This window comes from Anopheles funestus, chromosome X, assembly GCF_943734845.2.
Source record: "Anopheles funestus chromosome X, idAnoFuneDA-416_04, whole genome shotgun sequence".
Lineage (NCBI taxonomy): Eukaryota > Metazoa > Arthropoda > Insecta > Diptera > Culicidae > Anopheles > Anopheles funestus.
In genome coordinates, this window is record NC_064597.1 from 11,986,561 (window position 1) to 12,008,382 (window position 21,822).

At 49.0% G+C, this 21,822-nt stretch overlaps 2 protein-coding genes across 2 annotated transcripts; both read right to left on the reverse strand.

Annotated features, from left to right (window-relative positions):
• Positions 1 to 708: 708 nt before the first annotated feature.
• LOC125767527 (rapamycin-insensitive companion of mTOR) lies at positions 709 to 9,154 on the reverse strand. Its single transcript, XM_049434232.1, has 6 exons — positions 8,394 to 9,154; positions 5,289 to 7,330; positions 4,563 to 4,751; positions 2,849 to 4,491; positions 2,528 to 2,622; positions 709 to 2,466 (listed from the first exon to the last, which is right to left on the reverse strand). Exons 1-6 carry the CDS (start codon positions 8,437 to 8,439, stop codon positions 1,034 to 1,036), a joined length of 5,448 nt encoding a protein of 1,815 aa, XP_049290189.1. The 5' UTR covers positions 8,440 to 9,154; the 3' UTR covers positions 709 to 1,033.
• A 2,081-nt stretch (positions 9,155 to 11,235) lies between these two features.
• LOC125769979 (cytochrome P450 307a1-like) lies at positions 11,236 to 21,766 on the reverse strand. Its single transcript, XM_049439135.1, has 2 exons — positions 19,925 to 21,766; positions 11,236 to 13,704 (listed from the first exon to the last, which is right to left on the reverse strand). Exons 1-2 carry the CDS (start codon positions 20,367 to 20,369, stop codon positions 12,446 to 12,448), a joined length of 1,704 nt encoding a protein of 567 aa, XP_049295092.1. The 5' UTR covers positions 20,370 to 21,766; the 3' UTR covers positions 11,236 to 12,445.
• Positions 21,767 to 21,822: the final 56 nt, after the last annotated feature.

The window sequence follows — 21,822 nt, forward strand, 5'->3', positions numbered from 1 at the left end:
TGAAAATCACCTGTTTTGACTTTCGTATTTGTTTGTGTTCTATATCCCCTGACCTAGAGTTGATCGCTTCTGGGTTTTTTGGCCGATGGTACATCCCAAACTCGTACCGTGACTAAACAGATGTTAATAAAATACTAAACACATATACCAACTTATCGAAATACATTGCCAACGACCCGGAAGTTTTTGTTTCACGTAGTTTAATTCAACCCTTCTCACACACAAAAAAAAATACAAGGGTCACAGTATTGCTAGAGCACGTGATGTACAGTTTGACACATGGAACACACAACCGGCACTATACGATCACGAAGTAATATAGCGTCAGTAGAAATGGTAAACCGATAATCGAGAAACGAAACAAATAAAACCGCTGCTCACATTCTAATATATAGTCCTAGCTAAACTTACGCCACTAAGTATAATACAATTTACGGGTTGTATATGCCGACCATTTGGTAGCCTTCTTCCTAGCTGATCTACGCTGAAAGAGGGGAAGGAAGGAAAAAAACATCTCGGCCGACCATTTATCACGAATCACGGAGCTCTTTAATGGTGGCTACCACCATTACATATGCATCTGTTCGGTCCGAGAGTTAGTTAACAATTCCTCCCCTTTTAAGCAAAGTATTTCATGTGTGTGTGTGTGTGTGGGTGTATTTGCTTCTCATATGCTTTTCTTTACAAATACAAAATAAATCATAAACATAAAGAGCTAACGTATCGCAGTGTATCTAGCGTATATGATTTGCGGCGGTTTTGTGTTAGGAACAGGATTATTAACGTAACTTTGGATTGCTACGGCTCCACACGATTTTTTTGTTTTTTCTCCCTCCCCCTCCCCCCCCCCCCCTCCATTTTTGGCCGTGGGGAAAAATAATATATGACTAAAAAAATCAAGAAACCACACACACACACACACACACATTTACATATATAAACAACTAATCGAACCGCGGGGGGGGGGGGGGGGGGGAGTCAAGTGTTTCGAACGAGCCGTTCCCACAGCTTTTCCTGACTAGACGGGAAGATACTACGGGTTTTTCGTAAGGGTCGCTTCCGATTTCGATGACTTTAGCCGTAAACGCTGCTCGCAGAACAGATTGTAGAAGGTGACCGATGCGCCCGGTACGCCCTGGGTCGGGCTGGTAACGGCGGACGCACTGCCGGTGCTGATGAACGATGCCGACGAGCTGCTGGCGGACAGTGGTAGGGCGGTTCCGGTACCGTACGCAACCGGTGGCGTTGTCGGTGAGTAGTCCAGCTTGCTGCGGTCCCGTATCGGGAACTTGTTGCGCGAGCAGCTCAAATCTAGCTCGAGCGTATTGAAGCGGGGCCGTACCGGTTCCATCATACCGCTACCACTCTGCGCACCGATCGATCGGGGACGGTGGTGGTGAGCGGTGGTAGGCGGTGGCATTGTGGATGTACCGTGCGGATCACGCAACCGTACCGTTGTCAGCTCATCGTCCGCTGTGGTTACGCCCGATTGCTGCCGTGGTGGATCACGTACGGTAGCTGGGAACGGTTCTTGCTGTCCCGTCCGTACCGAGTCGCGCTGTTTCGGGGTGGTCGACATTTCGTCCAAATTTTCCACACTTGCTTCGTGCACGCTTGCCAGCGGTGGTGAGCGTAGCAGAAATGCACTCAATCCACCGGGCAGCGGACTCTTCGTACCACCCGGTATCGTGCCCGGCGCTGGGAGATTCTGCGTCTGTATCTGTAGCGGTGTGTGGAGAGCTTTGGAGGTGGTCGGTGGTGGCGCTGTATTGTGTTGTGTAGTGTGTTGCGGTACGCTCGGTACCTCCACCGGAGTGGTCGTTTTGCACGGACCTAAAAAGTCCAGATCGAGAAACAGCTCCTGGAGGAAACGGCGCGAACCGAGCCGGTACGTGTTGCAACCGAGCAGACGGCATACTTCCGAGTAAAGGCACACATCCTGAAACACGTACGGATGGGACTGCTTGATGTCGAGCAGGACGCTCCGGGACTGTTTGCTCCATACCGGGTTTGCCATGCGCTGGACGTGCCGCAGTACATTGTTCGCTATGGCATCATCCAGCACGGGCCTACCGCTATCGTCCAGGTCGGCTGGATTCCAACGATCTTCCACACGCTTCCCACGGCAGCATCGAACGCACTGTGAACGGTTGTGCTTCTCGTAAGACCACCACTGTTGCCGGCCATCGCCCGATTCCGATTCGTCGTGGTTGGAGGAGGCTGGCGAGCACGGAGCAGGAGCGTTCGGTGGTGCACCACCCTTCATCTCCTGCTCGTAATCAACGGCGATACCTTCTTCCACGTCCGAGCCTGTCTTCACGCGCAGTTTCACCACCTTCATCGAACGACCCGAATCCTTCGATCGCATTTTGCTACGGTCCAGCTGCACGAGTGAACCGAGCGCTAGCGGACGCCGTGTTTCCAACTCTGGAAAAAGCTCCATTATGTCCAGCGGGAAACAAATACCTACAAGAAAGATTTAATTAAACAGTGCTTTCGCGTATTTTTTGTGCGACTTCCAACTTACCGATAAAGCAGGGTCCCTGTGTGTTAGTTTTGATAGGAAAAAATGAAGATTTTGCTTTAACGCTCGGGTAATGACCATCTTCGCTTAAGGAGTAGCTAAAATTAAAAAAAAAACATCTCAATTAAACACGTTGAGGATGAAAAAAGTCGATTATAGTGTTGAGTAAATTTTGTAAATTAATGATAATTAAAAATTTAATTATTCTTCACATTAGTTGTGCTTTAATTTCTGCAGAATAGGATTATATAAACCATAGTAGAATATTGCCGAAATAAAAAATGTGCAAAATCGTAACATAGTACGATAAATATTTAAACTTACTGCTGCAGGCTGAGCCGATGATATTTCCGATCGAGACTACGGATCTTGCCACCGTAGTCGACCGGTTCGGTGACCGTCGACGTACGGAAGAAGGAAAACAACCGTTCGCTGTTGTCTAGCTGCATCGGCACATCTTCCGCGTCGGTCATGTCTGCCGACGAGCTCGAAAGCAGTGGCCGCCGTACGTGGAACAGATGGCGATGCTGTTTGCGGCCATTGATTACCTCCCGCTCGACGCTGCTCGGATGGGAGGTGCTCGGTATGGGCGATAGGTCGCCCGTGACGAGACAGGAAGACGCGAGAAAGGAAACGCTGTTGGCGGTACTTTCGTCCTCGGTTGAGGCAAAGCTGTGCCTCCGGCGGCCCGGCCCTTCACCGTCGCTTTCGTTCGTGCTGGCGGATGATGCGGCCGGGACGGCCGTCTCCCAGCAGCCGGGCTCATTCACTGGCCAGTGTGTGTTACGATCGTGCCGTACCGCTACCCAGCCCATCGCGCGTAGCGCATCGGCACCCTGGGCCGTGCTCGCTACCAGACAAAGCCCACCGAGTGCGGTCGCACGTATCGAATAAACGTCCGCGGTACGTACGAGCTGTACCAGATGGGGCAACAACCATGGGAGATGTTCGTTCACGTACTCGATCGCTTCCTTGCTCGTGCAGGTATGACACAGGGCCCACAGTGCCGCCTTCAAACGCAAACAGTCCTGCTCGTTGTTGCACACCCCGTTACGCACACGTTCGGCCAGCTCGACCAGTGAGCCGTGGTTTAGCAGCTGCGAAAAGCCTTTACTCGTTTGTACGAGCTGCCCGTACAGATGGGGCGCTAGGTTTGGTGCACCGGCGGCCGTACTTTCACCCGGTGCACCGTTTGCTATGTGCCGCCTGCTGTACGTACCATCCTCCGTGCGGATATGCTGCGTAAGGTGCGCGTGTGTGTCGGATTCGACCAGCAGCACGTACTGCTCGTTATACACCGTAACCCACTGTTCCAGCTCCTGCACGGTGTGTGCCTCGGGATGGTTAATGCCGCGCGGTATCGAGTAGAACCGCATCATTACCATCTTACCGCGCGGGCCAAGCCGATCGAGCCGTGGCCAGGAGTGGGCCAGCTCCTCCAGGTACGTACGCTCGTAGCATGCCTCCTCCAGCAGATCGAGTGCCGCCATCTGGACGCACCGTGTCTGCCCATCGCCCAACATCGCAGCGACCAGCTTTAGCATCAGCTGTATGCCCCACACTTCAAAGTTCGGCAACCGGGCACGGAGCAGTACGCGCAGCATCTGCGTTGCATACAGCCGTGCCTTCGGCGATGGATGACGCAGTAACGCCTTCGCCAGTATTAAGCGCGGTTCACCTTCCAGGCTATAATCCAGCCCGGACACAATAAGCTTCACGTAACAGAGATGATTCGTCTTCAGCACGATCGTCGACAGCTCCTTGAACACGTCCGTGTTGCGCAGTATCTCCAGCCCACCCTCCGTCCGACACATGCGCCCGATGAAGAGAAAGTAATGCTGACACATCGTACCGGTCATGTGCAGCGGGCTGAACAAACATTCGTGGGCCGATTTCTTCGCATGGATTGCCATCAGCTGCCGGCTAATGTCGGTAAACAGATCCGTAAGGATGCGTATATATTCGAGCTGTAAACGGTAAGCGAACGTTAATCTTCCTTCGTTCGGACTAGCGAGAAGAGCTATTAAAACGCAATTACCTCCGTCGATTGAAGCATCGCATCGATCAGCTCCAACCCGGCAGTTACGTATGCCGGCATCTGCCGGTTGCTGTTGAGATGTGCAAAATCCTGATGCGAGAAGCGATTGTTGCTTGGTTTAAAGTAATCTACAATTCGACGCACGAACCGTGTATTCTGTTCGTCCAGCTTCATTCCAAGCAGATCGGACTAAAAGCGTGAAAAGAGAGAAACGAAATTTTAATAATTTTAAATCATCAGTAGTAATTAAAAACAATCATTAGCTGAAATTCATCCGATCCGTTTACGTTCTCTATTTCATTTCTTGTCTTTCCTTTAAACCAGAAGTCGGCAGAGTTTTCACCAAAATGGTCAGGCAGTAAAAAATAACCTGAAACTCTTACTCCCTAAGAGATTAGATGATTTCTTTTTAGAAAAATGTATATACAGCGGTTACAATGCGACATAATTGATGTTGATTTGGATTCACAGGGCTAAAAATATTCTGATATCATGATAATTCGATTTTTTGTTCTTCGTGAGTCCTACAGAAATTTTCTCGCGGACCGAATCAAATCGTTTAGCGGGCCGGATATGGACGGCGGGCCGGACTTTGTCGACCACTGCTTTAAACTATTCAAATTACACCTGTCTTTCAAACAATTAATATCAATGAAAACCGCTCACTAAAGCTAGGAACGTAAACAGAACGAATAAAATGAATATTTACGCCCTGTGGTAACGTACCCGAAGGATCGTGATGATAATATCCCAGTCCCACATGTTGGCATCCTTCACGGCGAGCACATTCGATTCCTTCAGCAAACGATCGCCCTCGGTAAGGCTGGCCCACAGCTGTTGTAGCACGTTCCGCTTGGATGTACGCTTCATCGTACCCGACCGCATGGTGCCACGTGTTACATCCCGGACGAAGCTTCCATCATAGCTGGTATTCCATTCGTACGCACCACCACTCCCGCTGCCACCGCTCAGAAACATATTTCCGAACAGTCCACCAAGGCCACCGCTACCACCGCTCGAACCGGTCGAATCATGGCGCACCCGTTTCAACCCATCGAGCGTACCGTATTTGTATGCGTTCGGTCCACCCACTCCATAGCCGTTACCCTGCTGACCGGTACGATTGCCCGGTGCCACCAGCTCACGGCGAAACGCACGCGTATTAATTAGCTCACCGCTTTGGATAATACAATCGAGATACAGGCTGCAGGAAGCGGGCCGATTCTGGAGCATTAGATGGTGCTGCTGTAGCGCCGTTATTGCGGCCCGTGCCTGATGGTTACCTTCGATTGCGCGCGTTACCAGCATCGGAAGGGTGGCGGTTGGTGTACGGGCGCAAATTTCTGCCGGCAGCAAACAGTGCAGCTGGTGCGTAATGCGTGCCAATAGTATCGTTGCCCTTACGGAGATAAACGTATCGCTCGATATGATCACCTCGATCAGTGCATTGAGTAGTCCGTTCTCGACGAAACAGTACAGGAGGAGGGCTAGATGAATTTCACACAGGTTCGGTACGGCACCGGCCAGACTGGGGAGGATAGCAGTACCTTCGGCCGCGACGAAACCTTCGTGTAGTCTCCAAGCATCCTGATACTCGGCCGGATCGACTACCGACATTGCGACCGAGTACTCATCCGTCCAGACCGGTTGTGGCAGACCGATCAGCTCGTACAGCAGATCCAGCACCGCCTTCCGTATCTCGAGCTGGTTCAGGTACAGGATGTCGATGAGCGATCGTAAACCGGACGGTCGATGTGGATCGCAGAACTCGATCGTCCCAGCCCAGGACCGTAGCACCGACAGCAGCGCAAGCCGGCTGCACGTAAAACGCAGCTCGCGCGCATCCTTGTACCGGTCCATAATGCCGACCCGGTACGTAAAGTCGCAATACGGTGCGGCAAAGCAATCTAACCGTACGCCGGCAATGTCTCGGGTGCGTGGCCACTCCAGCAGATACAGCAGCACACCGCACAAGCTTTCCGCGATACGCGGACTGTGGCATTCGAGTACGCTGCGTGTAATTACGCCCACGCCACCACACTCGATCAGCAGCAACGGATTCAGCACGCCGATTTCGCACAACGTTGCAAGACAGCAGCGCAACAACCGATCCTCACCCGATCCGCCTGCATGTCCTCCTCCTCCTGCTCCTCCACCAGGACCACCACCTGTTCCTCCTCCTCCTCCGGGGCCTGTGGTGCCCGTCCCTGCCGTACCACTTTCGCAGAGCGCTACCAAACACCGTACGATAGCCGGTCGGAGCTCGTCCGGTGCTACCACCAGCATTCTACGCACCAGCTTTAACGCCTGTATCCGTTCCTCCCCATTACGGAGCATCACGTCAAGGCTACGGCACACCAGATGGGCCAGCTGCAATCGATTCAGCTCCCTCATATCACACGGTGCAAGCAGTAGACGGCGCAACGCGCGTAACGCACCCGCCCGTATCTGTGGCAGCTGGTGTACGAGACTGCGCCCGATACAGCACATCCACTGCTGTACGGTGTAACCAAGCGAGGCGTCCCGTCCGGCAGAATGTAATGCGACCGATCGGCTCGACTGTGGGGCGGACGAATCGCGCGACGCACCACTGTCCAGCCCGGCATCACGCTTCCATCGATCGATCAGCTTTACCAATCCATTCAGCAGGCTGAGCCGTTTGTTAACGGTTGTGTGTATCGAGCAGAGTCCGGTGTAGATGTCGGTGGCGTTTTCTCGCAACGTTTTGTCCGTATCCAACCGGTAACAATCTTCCGGTGCAGGGCGATCTGAAACAAAACACAAAAAACCATATACATTCACATTAAAGATTAGAATACTTACTCTCTTGAGAGAGTTGAAACAGAGTTGAAAGAGTGGTTATAAAGATTTGAATCTTTTATTCACTCTTTTGCGAGTCATAAAAATATTACTCAAAAATAATCGTTTAATTATTCGTTAGAGTTTTTATTTCCTCACTCTCTCTCTCTCTCTCTCTCTCCCGACTACTGACTCACTCTTTTGCGGTTTTACTCACTCACTCACTCTCTCTGCCGACTAATGACTCATTCTTTTGCCTTTCAACTCACGCAATAAGTGTGAGTAAGTGTTGTTTGTACTCTTTTTGGGTTTTTGGGCTGTTACTCCTTTTGGATTTAAATTATTACTCATTAGTCTGCACAGAAAGAGTGAGTGAGTTATTAGTCGGCACAGAAAGAGTGAGTGAGTAAAAACACAAAAGAGTCAGTCATTCGTCGACACAGAGAGTGAATGAATAAAAACGTAAAGGAGCCAGTAAAAGAGTCATAAAAACTCCTTATGCTGAGTGGAAATCATAAATTCCTTTGCACGATTAAACTCACTCACTCACTCTTACTCAGTGTGCACATCTCTAATACACACGCGTAAAGTGGCTTGTGTTGCGAGTGTTGTATTGCGCTTGCTGTTTGCGAAAAACGGTAGACTTCGACGGAGGGGATGTTATTTTGTAAACCGGTGGATGGGGGGGATGGATAAAAAGGGATTTGAGTTTGCCATTAGGTGGTACTGTTATTTTTATCGTCCCCGAAGTGAATGCGAAAAACAAAGGAGCGCGATCGTGTGGTGCGCGATCCGATTGTACATCCGTACACCGAACGTTTTGTTTGTTTATTTTCGCATGGTCACTGACCCTCATAGGTGAAGTTGGGCCGGGGGTTGCGGGGGGATGATGTGTGTTTGGATAGAGTGGTATGTTTTTGTGACCTTTCCCACTCGCTCCGGGCTAACCACAGGCACCGGTCGACGGTGCAGCACAGGATGTCGCGTCCTGCGAAACAATAATGAGAGAAATCGTTTAATAATGATGCTTACTTCTTTGCCTTAAACTTCTACGGATCATCCAACTGGACATGGCCATGATTGGTTTGGCGTTGGTGGGTTTGGGTGTGTATGTGTGTATATTTGCTTCGTTTCCGGCGTTCCGCTTTCCACCGTGCTAGGAGTACTGCGAGATCGCCTGTTGTATGCGGCAACACAAAACACACCAACAAACAAAATCAGATCCTCTCGCTTGCTGTCGGGCTGTCTGACGTTTCGGTTTTATTTTCGTCCCGCGTGCGGCTGATGGACGTTGTTTTGTTGATGGGTTGACGGTGTTGCTGCTAGCACCCGCGGGACCCCGTGGGTTTCGCGTTATAGGAACCCACACACCAAACCGCGATGCTGTCCCGCGCGCGTGTGCGACTAGTTGCTGCTGATGGATGATTGGCGCTGTGGTGCTGTTGTGTGCACGAATGTTGAATGTTGATCCTAGTGAATATTCACGTACAGCTGCATGCTACAGGATCCGACTGAAAGGTACGCATAAACACGCACGCACGCACGCACACACACACACACGCATATATCGACGCACTCTTTTGGTGTCGCACGCACCCGGCACACCTATGGCACGAGCAACACAAACCGACCGCACGGTACCGCACCAGAAATAGAGGAAAGCAATTTTTTGCTCCTTACTGTGCGAGGCAAAGTTGTACCGATTTTCCACAACAGACGCACGTAACTAATGTTTTCCTAACGAAACGAGCGCCCGACTCCTCTCGTTGCCTGCTTCTTGTTTGGTAAGTGCTTGCGCAGAACCCTACAGCGGTCGCGCTTCGTTTACGTTCCTGCTGCTGGACTGTCAATGCAATGGGATTGGTTTATAACTATCGGCTCAATACTTCGACGAAAAGTTTGTATTGCTTTTCAATTAATTTCACCACATTTTATGAATTTTCTATCATGAATGGTTATAAGATCTTTTTTTAAAAAGATTGCGTGAGTAATTTAAAGTACCCTTGCGAATTAATGTCTCTTTCCTCTCTCGTGCTTTTTATGATTCTACTTTTCGTTTCAACAACTTTCTGCTGGCGAAGCGACACTGATATTGTTGCACATATTGCGAATGAAATAAATTGATTATTTTTCGTTAAGCTTAGTAGTGTTTTTTGTACAAATCAGTACATTGTAGGAGAAAATCTAAAATTATAATTATAAATAATTGTTTCGGTATGAACCAATTGTTCAACGTTTCGCCCCATCTATGAAACATTTCAACTCAAACTGCGGTAGCTCAGGTGGTCTAAAATTTAGACACACCGAAACACACAGCACATGGCTCGTTTTAACATGGTCGTTGGATGATACCTATTTTCCTGGTTATAGGCACAAGTCTAGTAAGCCAGAAATGGCCGGCGTGACCTGTAAGGTCGTTAAAAATGCCAAGAAGAGAGAGAGAGGCACAGAATCCCCGAACGACGAGGTCCCCCAACGCCGCCCACTCCGCCCATAAGATAATCCACCTCTGGGGGTGGAGTGGGTGAATCTAATGCAGATTCATGAATCTGAACGAATCTTTGAACTGAATTAATGATTCTGAATCTCTATTCTGATGATTCATGAATTCTCATTGCATTATGAATCCTTAGAGTTTCGGGACAGCCTAATTATTTATATGGTTACACCCCTCCAACCTCGGTCAGCACCTTTGGAATAAATCTTCCACCATTCCCTTCACCCTCCCTAGCACCACTTTCAGCCCATTTAGTTTAAGTTTGTTGGCAGCGAATCATTAAGGATTCATGAATCTTTGAGGATTCATTTGAATTTATGAATATTGATTAATATTTTGGGAGTCAGTTCATGATTCATCATGACTCTCATGACTCTTCACTTAATCCTTGATTCATATGCATGACTCTTTTCAAAAGATTCAATAAGCACAACACTATCCACTAGTGATGGGTTCTCGGAATCGCACCCACGGCTCCGAACCGCTTTCGAGCATTGCAACTCCGGCTCCGATTCCGGCTAGGTTAAAACCACGATTCCGCCCGGAGCCGTCCGGAGCCGTCCGGAGCCGCCCGGAGCCGCCTAGTCGGCAGCCGGAGCCGTCGGAATCGTCGGAGCCGTCCGGAACTGCACCTACCTTCCGGAGCCGCTTCCAAAATTTATGGAGTCATTCGGAAGCGATTCCGTTTTTTTGTCGGATTTACCCATCACTACTATCCACCACTGCATAGGGTGGAAGCCCGGTGGTCTATGTGATAAACAACGCCGATTCCACACGACAGGACCGTGCACTAAATCCCATCCGCACTTGACTATTCGACTACGTGTTAAAAATAGTCTAGTACGTCAAAAATGGCAGGCATTGTAGAGAATAGAATAAAATAGGGTAGAGAAATTAAAGAAACCTGGAAAATAAAAAAGAAAAAAATGAAAAAAATGGCGAAAGGATTAGCTGTCAACATGTGAGAGAAGCTGCACAAGAGAGGATCTGGAAATCCTGAGTGAGAAAACGAAACAAGATCCTTTCGGAGAGAGGATCGAGTGACTCATAGAAAAAAGAAAAAATTGTAAAAAAAAAATGGATCTGTGAAGTCTTTGTTGGAAATGTCCAAGACACAGAAAGAAATGGGAGGAAATCACGACAGGCATGACCTTAGTATAGTGGTCGTTAAGCCAAGCAGAGAGAGATATATCATTCATTTCTTAACATATAGCTGTGATATAGCTGATGTTGAGATGAAAAAAAATAACAAACACAATTTCTTTTCCATACACACACATTAAAATAAAAACTGCACAATATAGAACCGCTTGAGTTATCGTAATGCAATGTTTATTTTTCTATCATATACAATACTTATAGCCAGTAAAACTACCGTTTACACTCGTCGAGGCAAATAACAAATTAAATGCGATTTATTTTACTTTCATTTCATAAATAATCACGTCTCACAGTAAATCCCTGAAGAAAAAAAAACTCTAACATAGCTATGCTTTTGCTCCTTCTAATCGTGGCGGATTGTGCGCGTGTTCCTTAAAAAAAAAACATGAGTAAAAAGATTATGGGAAGTGTGGGAAAGACGGGTGGAAGGGGGAGGGGAGGGGCGGATTGAATTTAAGGGGAAGTGAGAAACCTTGGCTGATAGCGGGAGCTAAAGATATACATATCATAAGTATAAAACAAATTCTTCAGGCGAAGGAGATTCGGCTAACGGTTTGCTACTTATTAGTGCAACCGTTCTGGCTTTCGTTTGGAATTTGATAGAATTCGTCTAGATCTGTCTCACAGGGTAAAGATGAAAAAATCAGTCTTAGCTCTTATTTAATTTATAGTTGTATGTCTCTTGTATACGTCCATGTACTTGCATACGTATAGATAAGTAAATGTTTGAGCGCCCACAAACACGCGCGCACGTCCACACACACACATACACAAATGTGCTCTTTTGTTTAATTTAACGCGAAGAAAAAAAACATTTCCTCCTGACCTGGTCGTATTCCGTAGGAATGTAAGTCGAAACATAGTTTGCCTGTCCCAGTGTGCGCTTCGGAAGATACTAAGTCACCTTACTGCGTTACTAGCCTTGCCAGTGTGAACGTAACGCAAAGCCTTAATCCTTACTAGCTGACTGACGAACGATAGTGCGTTCCTTTTTTTGCGAAAACCTACAATGAAAATCCTAACCCAACAAAAGGTGCGTGCAGGTTTTGCTAAGCGAATGCGGCTCTGATGAAGAGTAGGTAGATCCGGCAGTAGAAGCTTGCCCCGTAAGCGATGTGCTGGTGTGCGGTTATCTGCATGGTTAATAAGTTAATACGTATGTGTGTGTGTGTGCGGGTGTTTTTGTTTTACGGTGCGATGACAAATATTGCATATATCGTATAGAGGCGTACTGCCGAGCGTCTGGAAAGCCACTCGATGAAGGCATTGAACTATGTACAGTGTCTCGTTGTGACGCACGCCTCAAACATATAGGACATCTCGGACATCCTTCGAGGGGGGTGGGGGGGGGGAGAAATAGATGGTCCCTACTGCGTACCTATTGCTACTATGATTACTATCTATTGCTATTGCTACTACTGGGCTACTAAGCCGCCATTGTTGAGCGCTGTGTGAAGGCGAGCGGGTATGTGTCGGGCGGGACGGCCACACACGCCGGGTACATCTTAATCTGGCTGAGGTCGTTCGAGTGGATGTCGTACTTCTGCAGTATGTTTGCGATAATGATGAAGCTGAACCCGCGCACCAGATTCTGCCCGATGCAGGTACGCTTGCCGATGCTGAACGGCAGAAAGTGTGGAATGTTCTTGCGCACCCGCTCGATCTGTAGCGTGCGCTCGTTCTCGCTGCTGACACCGTTCGTCTTGATGATGTTGGTGAGATCCTGCTTGGCGGTCGGGGAGTCACGCAGATCCGTCCGGATCTGGGCCAGCGTTGCCGTCTCGATGAATCGGCTTGGATTGAAGCGTTTCGGTTCGGTCCAGTATCGTTCGCTCGTGTTGAGCTCGTAGTTGTTGATGAATACCACCGTACCCTTGGTGACGCCATACCCAGCAATGCACGTATCTTCCGTCGCGACGTGCGGTACGATCGGTGAGGACGAGTACCGCAATACCTCGAAGATGGTTGCGACCGTGTAGGGCATGCTCTCCGTATCGTACAGCGTGACGTTGCGTTTGCCCCGCTCGGTAATACGATCGATCTCACGCTGGATACGGTGGCCCACTTCCGGATGTTTGGCAATGTAGCCGAGTGCCAACATCACCAGATTCCCGATGGCCGAATGTCCACCGAGAAAGTCCTCCAGCATGTACATGATGGTGTCGCGCGTTACCGACGGATCCAGACGAAGACTCTTCAGTAGCGCATCGGCAAAGTCCCGCTCCGTATCATCGTCGCCGAGTGTTTGTTCCCGTTCGTTGACGATCCGCTCGAGAATAAAGTCCCGAATCTCGGCGGACCAGCGCGTCAGCTTGCTCATGTGCTTGTGGTAAAACGGTGCCAGCCACGGCAGAAAGTCCACCGCATATCCCTGATTGATCTCCCAGAAGATCTCGTCGAAGTTGCGCACGATCGCCATAAAGTCCTGATCGTTGTAGTCGAACCGGACCGAGCACATGTACTGGCTGAACATGTTCGCGCACGCCTGCATAATCAGTGGCTTTACCTTGAAATCCTTCCCGGGGCATACCACCTCGTCCAGCTGGTCCATGAAGCGATGCATCTCCATCACGCCCACGTCGCTCATCTTCTGATAGTAGCTCGAGGCATCGCTCGGTGAACAGTGCTTCCGGGCGAGATTGCGACGCTTTTGCTGCAGGGTCGACCAGTCACACAGGGCGAGTGCTGTAACGAAAAAAAAGGGAAGACGTACAGTTGAAGATGTGCGGCATCGAAACAACGCTATTCAAACTAGCGGCTCAGAGCAAACCAGAGATCCCAGGAAGACAAAACGTTCCCACACCGCTTTTGCTTCCTTATGTCACTTTATTGGCCCGAAGGTCGCTCAAATTGTCTCTGGAGGCTATCAGAGCGCCTCCGTCCTCCGTATCAAAACAGTCATAAAATCCAGCCTCGAACGAGCGTACGATTATAAAATCGTACCAAAACCGACCAAGTTCGCATCCTTGGCCTTCGCGCACGGTGCGTGTAGGCGATGCGGCCGCACCGGGGGCAGGGAGAACGACGCGAAACGAAGAAGAAAAAGAGTGCAACAAAAATAAACCCGTCTGCAAATATTTAGTCCTTGAGCAGCCGAATAAAACCACGTACATGCACGGGTATTGGGAAGTGTATAAAATATTGAAATATATCGTTTTGACCGCCAATTGGGTTGCGCTAGCACGGTGCCAAAGCACGTACAATGGTGTTTACTATCGATCGAAGTAACGATTACTAAGACCGTGATCCTTTTGCACAAACGTACTTATAATCTCGCAGTTGTGAATGAATCGTTAAGTTACGTCACATCACGCGACACGGTTACGACTGTCAGCGACTGCGCGGTAGAACGATCACTTCCGGATTGGATAACGTTTTAACAGACGACGAGGTGCGAGACCTTGCGAGAGGTCAACAGTTGTGTGGAGTCCGGTCCGTCCCACACCAGTACGCTGATTTTGCGTACGTCGTCCGACACTCACGTGCGAAATGTAAATAGCCGACCAAACTGAACAGGACGGGCCGATCAATTACCATATATCAGCGGGGATAGTTAAGCCGGGAAGGTGCTCGGTACGGTGCCGAACTGGAGACCAGCTCCAGACGAAAAGACCAAACACTAAACACCCTGAAATATTTGGAGGTCTGCTGAGGGCACGACCTGTCGTTGGCGCGAAGCGATGGCGGCGACGGAACCGGTCGATCTAACCGGCTTTGGTGACCTTCCGGAAATGTGAGTCACGATGTCACTCGTGCGTCTAGCACACGATAGGGATATGTGTAATTTAGCGGTGTTTTTTAGCGCTGAGACGTCACCATACGACACAGTCCGGGATGCAGATGCATTGCTTCAACCCCGTGCCAGTCACGGTACTAGCTGTAACGTATCTTCTCTTTCTATGTTTTGTGGCATGCAGCCAGCTGCGAAGGAAGAGCGCCTCAAAAGAACAGCGATCGCTCCAGAAATGGGGAAAGAGGCGTCGCCTTTCTCAACAACCCGGAAGCAGTAAGGCAGGTTGCGTTAGTGAGATGAAATCGAAATTGAGCGTGAATCTTCTGCTGGGTAAGTGGAATCTTCCTAAAGCGTGATTAAAGTTCCCGCTAGTTCTACACCCCGGCGCCCTCTGCCCATCCAGTTCCAGGAGCTGCAGAAGAATCGGTTTTTTTTTGTTTTGTTTTGCGCGAGCCTCCCGGAAGTTCTGCTCCGTTACGAAGTTGCTCATTTACTTCCGCAGTACTTTGGCTGCGCAGGCTGGCAAAGTTGTGGTGGGTAAGCGTTTACTTCCGGTGCGATGGTTGCCGGTGTGCGATTACCCACCGCGGTTACCCTTAACGGGGCCGCGAATCTTCGTACGTGCAAGGGTACGTGTACCATCACGGGCCAGCAAACTGGTTCGCTGCGCTTTTTGCGGCCTGCATTAATATTAATTAAACCGTAGTCGAAACGGAAGTCTGGGCGGGCGGGTACTACTGCGCCGGGTTGTAAATGCTGCTGATGCGATCTTCAGCTGTAACTGTTCTACCTTTTCTACCCAGCCTCGGAACGACCGTGTGTGTAAGTGTGTAAAGCACGCATGCGGATCGGGCGAAAGGGAAAGGGAACAAATTAAACGCACCCGGTCGATCAATTGTGGCTGAATTATTCATGAATGGAAGATCGAGGGCGGCTGTTCCTTTTCTTTGACGAGTTCTTGGAGCAGTAGCAGCAGCGCACAAATCTCATCTGCCTCGAAATAAAGGAATTATGTATGAGAGAGCATTTGTTTCGGGCACTTCATACTTCAAACCAAGAATCTCGTACTCACTCACGACGAAAAGGGGCTTTTTTTGTGTTGTTTTAAGCAGCCTGAAATTGATCTCCGCTACTTAAGTAGGTGTGAACAACGGTCGAACAAGTATCAAGAAACACCCGATCGTTGAGGCCGCACACCGCACAACACCTACAACAACCCAGATATTACCAGTGCGTCCAGTGCATGAGATGGTGCAAGACGATTATACCCCCCCCCCCCCCCTTTCCCGTTTTGCTTCCTCTGGTGGCCGATTAAGTTTTTCTTCCTTTCCCTCGTTGGTTTGCCGATAGGGCTAATAGGTCCGCAAGTTGCGTTGGATCGCAACCAACCTGTTTCCAACTTCTTTCTCGATCTCGATTCTTCTTGTTAGGTATCGTTTAGGTTTTCTTGAGCTGTATACATATATACCAACCGCGCTTATTCGTTAGCTTATTCTTTGCGCTTTACTTCCTTCTAAATAATAGACCTTCGCTCCATATGATTCTTCACGCACTGTGAAAGCAATCAAGAAAGTTCCCCTTTCTTCAGGTGTAGGATTAGTATGATAGCAGTGCAGGTCGGAAGGGAATAATTAATGGAGATAAAGCCTGGTAAACCTGATGGCTCTAACAGCGTTGAACTACTTTTTAAAGGGTTTCCCCTCTGTGTTGCAAAGAGCGGAGGGGGGGAGGGAAGGGGGAGGGGGTAAAGTTTATCTGTCAAAAGTCATAACAAACAAGATTAACGTCACCGTCATCATTTTAACTTCCAATGAAGATGTGTGCCGAAAACCACCTAAGAATTCTGATTCTTCTCGTCTTATCTGATAGGTTAACACTGTCACAAGGTACAACTCGATCGTGTGACGTTTCTCTCACAGTTGGTAATCGCGATCTAATGCAGACCCCCCCCCCCCCCCCCCCCCCCCCCCCCCTTCCGCTGTACCTGTTGTTCTCGATCACACAAAACCAAAGTCACTCAGCCCATCCGGTTTTGGTCGGTTTTGAATGCTTTCGATTTTGGAGTTCGGGATTTTGGGGCGGGATTCAATTACCGGGACGCAAAACCTGAGCTACACAAGCCTGGTTCCTGTTCCTACACATGTACTTTTTTTTATACTCCTCGCTTCACTCCTATACGCTCTCTGCATTCCTCTATCGACGCAAATGCACACAGGTGCCCTGGAAACACTTCGTTGCATTTGCAGACGGATGTCGTCATGTTTGTTTTGTGTTGATTCTTTTCGCAATCGGGCATGGAAAGCCTCTGATGGAAAGCCTGTGGATGTATGCAGGGTAAGCGTGCAGTCTTACTGAGGTCGTATTGCAAGACACTGCAGTGTGCTGATGTGGATTTGTGTTCTTCTTTACATCCTTTTTTAAAGTTTTGTTTTTTTGCAAGTTGAGGACCATAGCATGCGCCATTCAGATGACAAGCTAATGCTTAATTCGTAATCGTTGGTTTTTTTTTCTCTCAAAAAGGGGCGCCAGCGTCAACAACGTGACCACTATTTATGGTCAATGGACTTGGTTGACGTTATTCTACGGTAGATGATTGGAAGTTGTAAAGTTCACTGAATTGTAACAGTGGTTAGGTTCTTCAAACTTGCAACGAAACCTCAAGAATTTCCGATCATTCCAATGTACTGCAGTGCACAAGTCTAAAGACTCTGAGTTATTACAAAAGCAAAAACTCACATACAATAAATTGTCCAATGCAGGCGATGATGCAACTTTGGACTTCCGCTTAGAGTCCATCGGTAACAAACGGCTCTTTCTCGCCTCATTCTTAAACCAAAAAAAAAATCGACACACGCAACAGGTTGTCCAATGCTGGAAGACGTCGACGGTGCAGTGGTCTAGTTGCCCCTTTCCCACCAAAAACCATTCGACCTGTCCCAGAATTGTTCTGGCTACGTAAGCGATGACAGACGAGCCGCTTCCAAAACGGAAAAATAATAATAATAAAACAACAACGTACGATTAAGAATTCTACAAGCAAAGTATAACGAAGAGACTAACGAGAAAAAAAACACAGTCAACTCCCCCTTCGCGCTCTCCCCCGTTCTTCCCCTTGCTGCACGCGATAGAATGTTTGCGAAATGTGTTGCCAACAAATGTCGGGAAGTGCTGATTGACGTAATACAACCTTTTCGCACAATGTCTTTTGGGACAGTTTTTGGCCGTACGACACCACGAACGACTGCAGTGGCGATCGGAACCGTGAGGGGGGTTTTGGATCGTTTCCCTGCAGGATATCAAGATACGGCAGCATGATGGGGATTTAGCTCTGGAGCGAAGCAGCACAGTCTTGACCCAGAGCAAGCACCTCATACACCTACCTTGCGAGGCCCAGTAAACGGTGGGTCCCCACTAACGAATGGGCATGGAAAAAAAGGGTCATTGGGGAAACGTGTTTGTGGGTGCGATAGACATCTTTCTGTTGCCTTTCCCTTTTAGATGGTTTCCATCACGCCGTCATCCACTTCAGGTCGCTTAGCTTCTTCACCTTGGTACCTTCAATTGAATATGTGTGTACGTGTGTGTGTCAATTCTGGATGTTTAAATTTAGTCCGTAACTAGGGACTTTCCTTCTTTTCATACTTTCTCTCTATACATCTCGCCCTACCTTTAGGGGTTTAGGTCATTCTGCAAAAACACATACACACAAACACACACACACACACACACACAAATCTCAGCCATTTCCCTTGGGTCTTCCGAAAGTGGCTTTCCACTTCCGTCTGGTTGCTCTTTGACCAACACATAATACCTTTGCCTCCCTTCTCATCCTGCTGCTACCTATTCCCCATCACCTCCGCCCCTCCCCCCCACCAACTTCCCTTACCCTTCCGCGACTTTAACTTTCCCCTTGTTGTTTGCGTTGATTGTTTCCTATTTCCTTGCGTCCACACATTGCCCACAACTCCACCTCGGTCCCGGTACCGATTTTTCCCTTCTTTTTTTTTAAAAGCTCTTTCACCCTATCTATGGGGGTCGCACACTAAACCACAACACCTCAAACACCACTTGGTTGGTTTGGTGGAGGCTTCCGTTTTGCTTCCCCGCTTTATCACCTTGCATCCTTCACCCGACACTGCAAGTTCCCGCCTGCGTATCTCCAATCTCCTCCACTCCCGTTTCCATCTTCTCGTACCTTCGCTTTCCAACCCTGCCCCCCCCACCGCTTCAGGGCATCCCTTCCATTCCACGCTATCTTTCCTGCGCGTGCTCTTCAGGGTAACCCAAAAGTAGCGCCTGCAGGGCGAAAAGGCAAAGTGTGGCAGTTTTTTTTTGCGCAGGCGCGTGGCTCCCGTGTGCACGCGCTTGTGCACAAATCGCCTTTCGGAATTGGAGTTGGAGTACCGATCGGTGGGTTTTCAACTGCTCAGAAAGAGTAGAAGAATAACAAGCAAAACAAACAAACAAACAGAAAAAAAACAAAAAAAACTGAGGGGATGAAAAAAAACACCACCAAACACCAGACCCCGACCAGATCTCCGACAAGCCGATCCGAGCCGGTCCGGTTAGATCCGATCCCGGGCGGGTTGGTGGCGGTCCGGACCTCGCGTGCACGGAGTTTCACTTTCTCTGGCCCAGATTAAACCAGTGCCGCCGTTTGGCGCCACCCTGCCTGAGGGCTACAGCCCGTAGAATCGTGCAGTGGAGCGGTCGGCTTAATGCTGGTGGTTTTGTTTTTTTTTTTTTACGAATGTTTTTGGTATACGATGTTGTGTGTCTTCATTATGTTTGAAGCAGGACATTTGGAGAAATACGGACGGGATACAGAAATGAGCATCAAACAGTGAACGAACAAACGCTATTACCACAGGGAAAAAAAACTCATGTCACTCAAAGTCTTTGAGACGTCAGCAAGTAGCAGGATCTCTTCAAGATTTGGACGTCCTATCGCTAAATCACTAATCTAGAGACTTGGGCATCGATTTGAGTTTTGAAGTCACTCTACCACAACAAAAATAACGATAAAGGTAAGTAGCAGGATCTCCTCAAGATTTAGACGTCCTATCGCTAAATCACTAATCTAGAGACTTGGATTTTGATTTGAGTTTTAAAGTCACTCTACCACAACAATACAAAAATAACGATAAAAGGTAATATATTACGAGTACTTACAGTTATTCCGGTCACCACCGAACAGCTTGTGGAAGCGCAGAAAGTCGGGCCGTCCGCCGAAGTAGCGTCCGTTCTGGTTCAGCACCTCCCGGATCAGGTCGAGATTGTTGACGACGAGACAGCGTGTCGAGCCGAGCGTGATGCTGTACAGATCGCCGTACTTCTTCGCCAGGGCGGTAAATCCCTCGAACGGTACGTCGTACTGGCCCAGGAATGCGAGACTCCCGAGAATTGGCCACGGTACCGGACCGGGTGCCTGCGGGAACGTCATCAGCTCGGTGGTTGATTGTTGGGGTGTCGCCGCCCGTACGGCTACCTTCTGTAGTCGGGCAGGGCGTACGGTTTGGATGCGTACCTTCCGATGCCATTCGTACAGTATCTTGAAGTAGCAGACGACCGACAGTATGATGGTCAGTACGGCCAGTATCAGCCCAGTGTACGCCATTGTGCTTTTGGGCGGATTGTTGTAGATTTGTTGGGTGGCTTCAAAAGATGGCGCCTGTAACTCGCCTTGTACGTAGCAGCTAAAGGTCTGTTTTTAACGTTTTCCCACCCAGAGGTTGGGCACCTCTGATGTTCACTTGCGGTTTTTTGCAACTTTTGCCTGCCTGCCTGCACAAATCTAACGGTGTGGGAGTCCTTTCCAGCACTCACCTAAACCGTCCAGTGTGCTGTGCGTTTCCTGACGTCCGGGCGAGGGCGTTTTAAATTCTTTCACCAACTCCGGACCACCGATACACGAGTACACCACCGACGCACACACATGCAGAAGAACAAACGGCGCAGGCCTAATAAAAACACACAAAACACGCGTGGTGCAAATTGCGGCGCACGAGGATAACTAAAATGGCCCGACAAATCGTAACGATTTCAAACAAACAGTACCTTACTTATTAGAAATTAAACATTACAAAAAAAAATAAACGAAAAAACAACGTAACAACACCAAACCACCAAACAAAACTTGACCGGTGCGGGGCTACGGCGGGTGGGTTTGGCTAACGAATATTCAAACAAACAAACAACGCTGCCCCTAACTAAACGAACAATTGTGTGCAAACAAATAACAAAAGTTTCAACTGCGCCGAACACCGCGTAACTAAACCGCGCGCATGTAAATCGTAACAAAACAGGCGAAACCGTCACCGCCCCCAGTGGGGATCCTTATCGTACGGCCGCACGCGCTATTTGCAGATGGGTAACACTTGCCGCCACACACTTCCCAGACACGCTGGGTTAAGCTGGTCGCTGGTTTTTCTCTTTTTTTTTGCAAAAGAGCGGTGAAGGCGAATTGCCCGAGGATTTTGGTTTTTGAGGCGGGAGTTAGGTGCCGGTCAATGTTGGTGGCTTCACTTCGCTCAATATCGGGTCTTAACTTTATCGCTGCTCGTTCCCTCTTTAATCGCTCCCGATGGCTCTTTGATCGCGCAGTCCTCGTCCGGTGTTTTGTAAGGACTTTTGAAGGATGCTGGAGCTGGTGGTTGGTTTGGTCGATGGATTCGCAAACCTCCTTGCCGTGTGTTCCCGATATTTATCTGATTTCTTTTTTTTTCGGGTATGAGTGGATGAGTGGTGATTGGGTGACACTTGTTTGATTGTACCAGGTAACTGTTGTATCCCGGGGGGCGCCCAAGGACCGTGGCGTGTTTTGTTCGGTGGCAGCCGTAGATCGGTAGATGTGGTGTTTAGTGGTGAAGCGAGTGTGGGCCGAAGGTGGGGTGTTTGGTGGGTGGATAGGGAAGTTGACAATTGAAGGGGAATGGATGGATGTGCGAGAATGCTGTCGCTTCCTGGTTGGCGATCAACGATTAGCTACGAAAAAAGTTAGACTGATCGAGTGCGGATTATGCGCCAACGTTTATATAGAGTTCGAAACGGCATGCTGGGCAATCCGTGCT

Bases quoted from the DNA above. Each gene is read 5' to 3' on its own strand.
- LOC125767527 (XM_049434232.1), bottom strand. From the start codon at position 8,439: ATGGCCATGTCCAGTTGGATGATCCGTAGAAGTTTAAGGCAAAGAA. The intron at 4,752-5,288 runs GTACGTTACCAC...TCACGCTTTTAG, and splicing joins TTATCATCACGATCCTTCGG to TCCGATCTGCTTGGAATGAA. The intron at 2,623-2,848 runs GTAAGTTTAAAT...TTTTAATTTTAG, and splicing joins CATCGGCTCAGCCTGCAGCA to CTACTCCTTAAGCGAAGATG.
- LOC125769979 (XM_049439135.1), bottom strand. From the start codon at position 20,369: ATGGCGTACACTGGGCTGATACTGGCCGTACTGACCATCATACTGTCG. The intron at 13,705-19,924 runs GTAAGTACTCGT...TTTTCGTTACAG, and splicing joins CGGTGGTGACCGGAATAACT to CACTCGCCCTGTGTGACTGG.